The sequence below is a fragment of the Coenobita brevimanus genome, chromosome 2, assembly GCF_032717465.1.
Source record: "Coenobita brevimanus isolate Jiangsu-jjx chromosome 2, ASM3271746v2, whole genome shotgun sequence".
NCBI classification, from domain to species: domain Eukaryota; kingdom Metazoa; phylum Arthropoda; class Malacostraca; order Decapoda; family Coenobitidae; genus Coenobita; species Coenobita brevimanus.
The window spans coordinates 165,506-176,878 of record NC_136955.1 but is presented as its reverse complement, the minus strand read 5'-3'; the positions used below and the strand labels follow the sequence as shown (position 1 = coordinate 176,878).

The 11,373-nt window shown below is 43.3% G+C and overlaps 1 protein-coding gene across 1 annotated transcript; it reads right to left on the bottom strand.

The window, feature by feature from the left end:
* Positions 1-814: 814 nt before the first annotated feature.
* On the bottom strand, positions 815-11,049 carry LOC145390908 (glutamate receptor 2-like). The gene is made up of 12 exons (XM_080265644.1): positions 10,826-11,049; positions 7,610-7,805; positions 6,955-7,103; positions 6,248-6,341; positions 4,878-5,030; positions 4,281-4,425; positions 3,844-4,001; positions 3,363-3,514; positions 2,172-2,481; positions 1,779-1,931; positions 1,294-1,437; positions 815-1,051 (listed from the first exon to the last, which is right to left on the bottom strand). The coding sequence occupies exons 1-12, from the start codon at positions 11,047-11,049 to the stop codon at positions 815-817; spliced, it is 2,115 nt and encodes a 704-aa protein (XP_080121770.1).
* Positions 11,050-11,373: the final 324 nt, after the last annotated feature.

Genomic DNA, 11,373 nt, shown 5'->3' with positions numbered 1-11,373 from the left:
TGAGTACATTGACAAAGTTGGGTTATTTTCCTTTATTATCTATCTATCTGACACTATATTTATTTACTGCAGAGTGCTAATTTAGTTACATTGCATTGGAAAGCACTACCACACCACACACTGCCACACCACACACTGCCACACCACACACTGCCACACCACACACTGCCATACCACACACTACCACACCACACACTGCCACACCACACACTGCCACACCACACACTGCCGTACCTCACACTATCACACCACACACTGTCACATCGCACTCTCACACAACACACTGCTACATTTAATAATACAAATAAAGCAGCTATATACCGTAAGAGACGATACATTTCTGAAGATTTTTTTTAGCTGATATACAGTACAGTACATATAACTGCGTCGTCGTCAGAAATGATAACTGCGATAATGAGAAACTGAATAATTTCTGAAGTTATTATGTTCAGCGAGTTGTGGCAATAGAAAGTATTTGGTGATCCATTTGCAGCTTGTTTCACGTATACCTCAGTGACAGAAAAAAAAAAAAGTGTTACGGCTCCACATTCTTTCCATAACACTTCGTGTCCCTCAGCGATTTATTTTTGGATTCGGCCGATTATTAAAATTTTGTCCCTTCACAGAATGTGGCGATATTAGAATGATTTAAGCAACACAAACGAAGACAAAAACGTGTAACAAGCAAAATAAATCGCTGAGGAAGAGGTTTTAGGGAGTTTCCTTAACCTAGGAGAATAGGGGCCCAAGTCTAAAGCCGCAGAGACACAGGCCAATATTCTCGCCAGTTAAGAAGCTCCCTAACGCCTCCTCCTTAGCCAGCAGAAGTAGAAGCTGATAAATCTTTGGCTCTCCTGTGGTGAAAAATGGCCAACTCGGCGAGGAAAATTAATGCAGTTGCCAAGTAACTGAGCCCAAGGATGTAGAAGATTCCCTGGACGTGGTCTGTGTTCAGAGGTACTACCCTCGTGTCTACTGCTTCACCTTCGTCATCTACTCCTTCTTCTCCCCCTCCTGCGCCCCTGCCTCCGCTACTAAGCTGGCGCCGCTCCTGAGGGAGATAGAAATATATTAACAACTTGATACTAACCTAAACAAATCTAAACTAACCTAGTCTATCTTAACCTAGCCTAGCTTAACCAAATCTAAGCCCTTCTCTCAATCGTGTGACAATCCCCACTGCAGAAATATAATAATATCTTGATACTAATCTGATCTAATCTAACTTCTCTCGTTTCCCCTCCTCTCTTTCCTTTTCTCTCTTTTCTCTAACACCTCCGAACTTTCTCTCACCGCTGCAGCAATCCTGATCGCCTCTCTGAACCAGTGGTGCACCAATCCAGCTTCTACAGTTCGGTCCACAACCCGGTCCAGTCGGGCTTTGAGAGGGGACATGCTCTGAATACCCACTCCTACGCTGAACGGCCATGTGCACTCCTGAAAAATCATCATCATCATCATCATCATCATCATCACCATCATCACCATCATTATCATCATCTATCTTTATCATTATCATTGTCATCAGTGTCATCATCATCATCACATTCGTCATCATTATCATCACTATCACTGTCAGTGCTACAAGAACTAATACGCTTAAAAGCATGCGAACTCCATGAGAGGAAAGACACACACACACACACACACACACACACACACACACACACACACACACACACACACACACAGGAGATGGGAAACTTAGCAACTCTGTAGATGAAAACTTTTGTGTGAAACCTATGAGCAAACTTTCCACCTAATGGGATGCCACTCACCTTCATGGTTCTGACGATAGGCGTGTGGTGCTCTGCGTTCATAGTTTCCACGGTGTATAGAGAGTTGTGGTCACTGGTTATATATCCTGCCCGACCCTCCCTCACCCACTTCTCTGGATTTGCTTGTAAGGGGATGAACTGGTGGTACAACTCCTGGAACAAAGATTCAGGAGTGAAGATTTGTTTTTCCATGAAGTTAGGGAGTTGGCGTGTGAGAGCTAAAATATTCGTACACACACACACACACACACACACACACACACACACACACACACACACACACACACACACACACACACACACACACACACACACACACACACACACACACACACCACAACACATCACACCACACCCGGCAAAGAAGTATCGTCGAACATTTGCTCTACGTACCCTTAGATATTTGTTTTCCGATTGCTTCATGAGGTTTCCAAAGATAGGTCCAAGTCCAATTACGGTGAGTCCGGATGCTTGAAGGTCTCTGAAGGTGTCGATGGTGCGGGGTTGGCGGGTGATGGTGAGGAAGGCGGTGAGGTTGCAACTGTAGGCCACTCCAAGGACCATGGCCCCCAGACCGACTAGGATCATGGCGACGCGACTCGAGTTCGTGTTGGCTTGAACTGACATTGATTGTTGTAGGTGCATCCCAGCCACGTGTAGATAACCGGAGGAAAGGGTAGGAAGGTAGGATTTCTCTCCCAGGCTGTTGAAAAAATTAGGGTTTGTAGAATGAGAGGACTGTATAGAGTAATTTGACAAGAGAAATATTAGACCGGAAATGAGGTGTTGATGAAAGGCGTATATAGTAATGATGGGGTTATCAAGGTGACTCGCAAAGACGATGGCACTTAAACTAACTACGATCGTGGCGATGGGACTCGGGTTAGTGTTGGGCTCTGGCGAAAGGAGGATAGAAAAAAAAAAGACTAAAAACGAAGTGAGAGAGTATAGGAGGGAAAAATAAATGGAGAACGAAAGAGAGAGTATGAGAGGCCGGCTTTATGACACTATACTCTTCATATTCTAATTTGGCCCATATTTTCCTTGTTTTACTACATATTTCACGTAGTTCAGTGGCAGAAAAGGACAGTACTACGGTTCTACATCCTTTCCATAGCATTTTTTCATGACGTGCATTGCATTCTAGTGCTAATGTGTTCTTACGACTCAGCATTCATGAGGGCGAGATGGCAATTTTAGGCCTAGTTAATGTAAAAGAAAAGAATAGTAAGTTGTTTATCCCAGGCTGTGAGAATATGAGAGATTGATTGATTGATTGATTAAGAGGAATGGATGATAGATAAAGAAAAGGTAGACCGAGAACGATGTGGAAATTTACTATGCTATTTTAGCGGGATTAATAGAAAGATATACGAACGCAATGGTAAGATAAGCCATCCCACCTTCCAAACTCCTACCAGATATATTACTTGAACATGAATGATACATTAGCGAGGAAAAAGAATGAAGGACCAGTGGTAATGAATGTCGGTACAAAGGTGATCCATGCGTCATAACACAAGGTATATGAGAGCAAAACGCAATTCCAGGCCAAGTTAGAGTGGAAATGCTAGAGAAACCTACTTTTTAGCGGAATATATGGCTAGGTAGTAGAGCAGAGGGCCGGTAATTAGCAGGGTCAGTACTAGCGCGATCCAGGTGTCATATCTGAAGGGCCAGAGGGGTGCCATCCAACGAGGCACTGGTGGTGGCACTCTCAGTATGACACAGTTCACCTGTGGAGAGATAGATGGATGGATAGATAGATAGATAAACTGATTGCTTGAATGCTTGTTATGCTGATAGACCAAGTGACTGATAGATATTCAATTAAAGAGGCAGATAAGTGGATTGATAGGTAGGTAGGAAGGTAGGTAGGTGTTTGGGGTCCTAGTCAGTCCATCCCTTTATATCCATGTTCTTTGACGCCTTTACCTGTGTTTCACCTGTAGTTTTGATGGGAGACTTCACTATATACAACGCTCTTCACATCGTTAACTGCCCAGGTACTACTGCTACTACTATTACAGCTATCACTACTACTGCTGCTACTACTACTACTTACACTCCGATGGTAGGGTGAACTAAAGTGCTGGTGATCCCTTCGTCCCATCAGACTGGTAATAAATATGTTAGCTATGCCTAGATCACCAGTTCCTCGCCCCAACATGCCTATTATTCCAGTCCACGTGCCATTGTCTAGTCTTTCTCCCCATACCTCGCCTGGAAGGGTAGATTTGTTAGTCTGGGATAAGAGTGAGTTATAGCTGGCATAGTAGCATATATACACACATACCTAGACAAATGCATAAGCCATCACACACACACACACACACACACACACACACACACACACACACACAAACACACACATACACACACACACATTAGAAAGGTATACAGAACAGGCATTACGGGGAAACGATGGTTAGGTTATGCATCTTTACATTAGAACAAGATTAGTTTAGATTACATTAGCTTAGGCTAGGACACTGACCGTACCTGGGGGCACCTCTATGAAGTTAGGAGTGAAGTTAGACGCCCTAGCAAAGGCCCTGATAAGCTCCACATCCCCTCCGTAGGGGTTCAGACCGCCATTAACGTCCCTTCGAAATATGGTACCAGGGGGGAACTCGAACGTCACGACCTGGGTATGGGACGGAGGAGAGATTGGCACAAGCTTATATAAAAATCGCTGGAGTTGTTTTTATTCCTTTCATCATCGCTGTAGTGGTCGTTATTGTCGCGTCATCATCGTTATATTGGTTGTCATTGTCAGTCATTTTCATCACTGTCATCACTGCCTTGTCATTGTCATTATCTCTGGCATCGTCGTCATCGTTGTCATCATCATCGTCGTCACTGTCGCAATATCATCGTCATCTTTCGTTCGTTCGTCGGGATTGGTCACTTACTGGCGGCCCTCCACTCTGCTCGATCTCTAGCATCCTCTTCAGCACCAGTACAGGGTTGTAAGAGAACTACGTGGAAGAGTATAACAGCACACATAAAAAAATATATCGGTATGCATAAAAAAAAAGAAAAGCAAGGGAAAATGCCACGATGAAAGAAACTAATAGTGCCAAAAAGATTATTTACGTTCAGCGTTGCTCCTTGAAGGTTTGATATCTTGTCTGGGAAGAGGATTGCTTGTGGAGTGAAGCCTGATTGACGCCATCTTGAAACTTCTCTGAGTTGTTGATTGGAGTAGAGTTGGTTTATATAGATTGTCCATTCCCCAGGTGTGTCGGTCTGTGTGTATGAATAAGTGGTTAAGTTAGGTACACATACATAAGTACATACATACATACATACATAGACAGACATACAAACTCGCGCGTTGATTCAGTCTGAGTGTATAGGTAAGAGGTTATAGTGGGTAAAACACACACACACACACACACACACACACACACACATTCGTCCACTGTCTCATTCTGTGTACAGAGGTAGGTGGTTATAGTGAGTACATACACATTCACACACACAAGCTAAGTGGTTTACCCAGACCAAGGTACGGTACATACCCTGAGGAGTAAGCCTGCCTACCTGCCTACCTGCCTACCTGCTTCTGTGTGTCTTGGGGCCGAATTATTAGTACAGTACTGCGATCGTGAAAGGAACACCTAGCCACCCGTCTGTGGCCATTAGTTAGATGCCTACGATCATTTGATATGGTTAGCCTACATTCCACATTTTATAGTGCAAGCTCAATGCTGATCCGGGGCTTGTAGAAAATTGTAAAAAACTAGGGGGGGGGACTATCTTTCTCCTTCACCCTCTAAGTTTAAATAGTTTCTACATATCTATCTATCTATCCATATTTATAGTTAGTAGATAATTTTCTGTGTTCTCTCTCTCATCTTACCAAAGCTGAAGTTAGTCTCGCAATGGCTTCTCGTCTGGATTATGATCATTGGTAAACAGAAGAGATATTTTCATCATCATTCATCATCATCATCATCATCATCACTCTCACCCTAATTCATTTTTCACATGCAAAGAGTTAGGCAGATGAATAACACTTTGATCTGGTTTCCAAAAGAGATCTGATTAATTTCCATTTCATCACCATCGCTTTAAAAATCTGTACCAAATACTCTATAATCCCGGGCTCCTATGCTCTTGATGGGAAAATAAAAGATCGATAAACAGATGGATGGATAGATAAATATGTAAATGAATGAATGAATGAATGAATGGATGGATGGATAGATGACCAGATGGATAGAAAGATAGACAGTTCGTCTGATATTTATATTGCAGAAGAAAAAATATATGTGTCTCAGTAGGGCCTCGACTTTTTCCAAAATCAAAGCAGCTCGTGATGCCCCACTAAGATTAACGTTTTATCATCTAATCTATTTCCTTGGCAACGATACTGGCTGGAAAATGTCAGGAGCAGGCCAGGGCATCCCCATAAAGGCAGTTTTACCACGGGATGCTCTTTGAAGTTAGAATTACAGTACCTTCACTATCCCTACAATGTGCTGCGTTTTCCTGCCCTTCTTGGTCCGGGTCAGAGCCTCCAACTCTCCCTCGCTCAGTCCAACGATTACGTGTCTGTTAGGAAGTGGAAGTTAGGATGAGAGGAGAAATTAGGGTAGATTAGCATTACCTGGGTTAGATTAGACTCGAGTAAGTTAAAGTCATGTCAGGTCCGCGTCAAAGCATCTAACAATCTAACTCGTCTTTGCTCAGTCCAACAGTTTCGTTCTAACAAGAAACTAAACTTGTGTAAAAATTAGGGTAGATTAGGTTTCGTAGGGGTAGCTTAGGTTAGGTTAGGCCTGGACTGAGACTCTTAACTTTTCCGTGCTCAGTCCTACAGTACAATTACATATCTGGCAAAGAGATACGAATTAGAAAGTGGTTAGGCTACGTTAGGTTTCTGTTAATCAGGCGAGGATTGTAGCAAGAAGGTTTAATTACAAGGCGTGTGATTGAGTCAGGGATGATTGGAGGCTTAGGTCTGGTTAGGCGAGATAAAGCTGGGATTAGTTAAGTAAGGTCAGGTTAGGTTAAGGTAGGGTAGGTAATTTAGGTGGGGTCAGGTAAGGGTAGGTTGAGCTAAGTTAGGTTAAGTAGCGATAGTTTTGGTTGGGTTAGGGTAGGTGAATTAAGGTTAGTTTAAGTTAGATAAAGTTAGACTGAGTTTGAAGGCCCAGAGACTTACTTGCCATAATACTCCCACTGTCGGAGATGTGTGTTAGCGAAGGTGAGAAAGGTTTGGGGGTAAGAGAGGAGGAAAAGATGACCTCGGCATAGGGATCCACCGCCCCAGTCTGCTCTTATCAGGTTATCGCTATCATCCATCACCACTACCTGTACCAGCACAAAAAGCGTAGTAGTTGCAGTAGTAATAGTAGTTGTAGTAGATGAGACAAGGAAGACCCCACTTCACACTGCTATCACAAGCTCACTACCACCATTTATCAGGCAAATGTATTAGAATTTACTCGTATAACTATCATGAGGCTGCCTAATGTCTGGCCTGGGTGGGGTGAGGCAGGGTGAGGTTGGTTTAGGCTAGAATAGGTTAATCTAGTTGAGTGAGGTGAAGTTACATTAAGTTATGCTCAATTTCGTTATAATTTATAATTCCTAGCAAACTAATTCTCCTGCCTACTCATCGCTTACAAGATTACCTACCTTCTAACCTGCTTGGGGTGAGGCAGGGTGAGGTTAGTTTAGGTTAGAATGAGTTAGAATATTTGAGATGAGGTGAGGTAAGGTGAAATGAGGTTAAAAGTTAGGATTGTTGTAGTTATAATGTTAATCTCACGTTTTCCTTCATAAACATCATCTTTCAAGGTTGTCTAACTTCTAACCTGCGTGGGGTTAGGCAGGGTGAGGATGTGGGTGAGGATAGGGGAGGATAGGTAGGTTGGGTCCATTGCCAGTAGTAAGGAGCATCCAGATAGTTCAGTCCTTAGTACCTCCCTCAGTAGCAGAGCCAGCTGTGCACTATCATCATCGAGCATTTTCCTCAGCAGTTCCGACGCTCTTAACGCTGCTGTCCTCAGTCTGAAAAAGGTAGATAGATGGATAGATAGACAGATGAACGGATAGATAGGTAAACAGATGGATAGATAGATAGATAGAAAGACTGATAAATTATAAAAAATGGGTACGTGCAATAGGCAATCTCTCATCATCATCATCATCATCATCATCATCATCATCATCATCATCATCACTTCCACCATTCCACACATTACTACATTCACCCTGTACACCCACCTCTACTGCCCTTCACCTGAGAATTATTACCTGATGGAACTGGGTCACCAAACTTAAATTCATCAGCGCAAATAAATAAATAAATAAATACAGTACTCAAGCTGAAAGGGTCCAATATCCAAAAAGCCTTAGAGTGTTTACTTCCCTCTCTGTCTGTCTGTCTGTCTGTCTGTCTGTCTCTCTCTCTCTCTCTCTCTCTCTCGACTATTTTACCATGCTCAAGAGAAAAATCTGACACAAACCTATTAAACAGAAAAAAAAAAAAAAATCATGCTTTTTATCTTGGTCGAGGAGAAAAGAATCTATGTTTTATTTTAGGCAATTATTTAGACAATTTTTAGCATGAAAAATTCCCTCGTATTTTGAAAGCTGAATTGGTCACGTAAATAAAGGAAGTACGATGTCAAGGACCGTCCATCTTATCACAGTGCTTGAGAGATTGCTTATCATTGTACTTATCCAAGGCTAAATCATAACATTACATAGCTCAGCAAGTCCTTAATATCATGCCATGGCCAGATTCACACGATGTATATCTATTACAAGGGCGATTTGTGCTAATACCGCAAAAATAATCATTGGCGATATTTTCAACATCCGTGGAACCCCAAACTTGCAAGTGGTCAATTATCGCTCTGTGGACAAGAGGGCCTGACAAACGTTTTAATAATGCGCCAGTACAGCACTACTAGCAAATGCAGTCTCTCTGTGGCGCGACGTCAATATGTCTGAAAGTAATTGTGTGTGTGTGTGTGTGTGTGTGTGTGTGTGTGTGTGTATCTAGGTCTGTGTATGTTGTATATGTGTGTTTGTGTCTTTGAGTACTGTTTCTGTGTCTGTATCTAGGTGTGTGTGTGTGTTTTTGTGTGTGTGTGTGTGTGTGTGTGTGTGTGTGTGTGTGTGTGTGTGTGTGTGTGTGTGTGTGTGTGTGTGTGTAATTCACCGGGTCGGTCAGGATCACCTGATGGTCGTGAACGTCAGCTTTTACCCTCCCGGAAGGGAGCTGAGAGCTCATATAGTCCGATCTAAGGGCAAGGCTGTGACCTTCACACACGCCTAACTGCATCTAACCCTACCTAATCCTACCCAGTCTCACTTAACCATACCATACCCGACCTAACCCAACCCAGTCAAGCCTAAAATGACCTAATCCAACCGAACCTAACCCAGCCTAACCCAACCAAAAAAAAAACAACCCAAAACCTATCAAAACCGACGTATTCTAAAGCAATCTAACCTAATCCGTCTGTATCTAGTCGAACTGAAGCCAACCCAACCAAAAATTACCTAATCAGACCAAACCCTGCCCAAAGTGACCTAACCTAACTTTCGATCGGCTATAAATTCGTTAAGAAATTTTGCTGCCTGAAAATCTACGGATGTCACATTCAAAGTTTCGCCTATTCTGTGTACACGTATAAGTGTATGGATATGTATGTGTTGATGAATCGACGTTTGTGAAGATGTCATCGTGTATGAATGAGTGAATGTGGGGCTACGTGTGTTGAGGTGGAACAACTTTTGTTAATGTGAGGTTGGGGTTACGTAGGTGGAGGTACAGCTGCGTGTTGAGGTTACATATGTAGAGGAGTGGGTGTTTGTGTGGAGGGATGGCGTGTGTCCTTGGAGGCGAGGCTATGCAGAGCTGTGGCTGTGTGTCTGGAGGTGTGGTAGGATGCTGGTGTGGTTCTATGTTACGTTGTCTTTGTCTTTATGTCTGTGTTTTCGAACGTGTTCATATGTGTGTGTGTGTGTGTGTGTGTGTGTGTGTGTGTGTGTGTGTGTGTGTGTGTGTGTGTATCGGGGAGCGATACGGCGTGTGGAGAGATAGCCGAGTTCATAGTGAGCGTGTGTAAATGGAGGTTTGGGAATGCATGTTAATAAATGTGTGTGTGTGTGTGTGTGTGTGTGTGTGTGTGTGTGTGTGTGTGTGTGTGTGTGTGTGTGTGTGTGTGTGTGTGTGTGTGTGTGTGTGTGTGTACAACAGCCTCTCCTCTTCCCCTTTTACTACAATAATGGGTCGATTGATTTATTGTCGACGTCGAGTGAGGGAAAGTCCTTTAGGTGACTCTTATGCTCCTTCTATTCAATCTATCTATCTATAACCAGACGCCTTAATCCTATAAGGGGTAGCCACAAACAAATCGCCACCATGTCACCCAGAACTCTATCATCTGGCCGTCCTTCCTCCAACTCACACCCCTCTCTCTCATATGTTTCTCCATTTGATTCCTCCATCTCATCCTCGGTCCCCCTCTTCCGCCTCTCGCCCTCCACATACATCTCTTAAATATCGACATGGTTTGCGACAATAAAAGCAATATGATACTAAGGTGTAATGTGGAGAAAAAGTAGCTAAGGAAGAGGTGTTACGAAATATCTAACCTAAACAGAGAAATAATAAGCGATATATACTGGGTGGATGCGGGAGCATCAGGGCTATAATGCGAGGTTCCACTAAAGGCTATGGGAATGAAGAACCTCGTGTCGGAGAAAATGTTAGTGAGCACCAGACGGACAGGGCCATTCCTTGAGATTCTCGCACATCTAAAACACTATACTTTATCATTTTTCTGCATAGTGGGTTTTTGTATGAAGGAAATAGTCTTAATGTGGGTCACTGTCAGAAAAATGTGATCGTATTTTATTAAGAGATGAAAGTTATGGGAAAAATAGCTCATCTGGACGTAAGCTCGGTGGACTGCAGGCTTAACTTTGTCCTTTTCCTGCAGTCCACAGCCTCCATTCGGGTGATAGGAGGTGAGGGACGGCCAAGTGAAAGGCGGTCATACTCTGATACTCACCTTCGTGCTGTAGGTTTTGTAGCGGGAGTCTGTGGTTGGGTGGGTACGGCTGGAGTTCCTGGCTGGTATGGGCGTGGTGGGTGGGTATGGGTGCGTGTAGGGGTGTTGATGATGTGGGCGTGGGTGGGTGTAGGGGTGTTGGTGATCTGGGCGTGGGCGTTGAGTGACTCTGCAGCACACGACAAGATCACCGTCAGCATCAGTTTGTTAGTCCAGCTTTTCATGTCTCCACTGTCTTAAGGCTCAGGCTGTAGTAGAGAAGATAAACGTCTATACTACTGAATAAAATAACTAACTTTTATCCTGTCCTACAAGTGATTAATACATTGACTGGAGAAGGTTACTATTTTAACTTTTGTATCTGAATAGCTTTGAATAGTTGGCGTGTTTCATACGATAGGAACAGAAGCCTGGATACTCCGTAATGCCGCTTAGATAAATTAACTGTCCACTGTAATAAGTTAACCATTCCCTTCTCCATATTCACACTTACCTTTGTTCAGGAATGGGCAGCAGGGACGTAGCATTTATTTAAGAAAAGGGAAGGG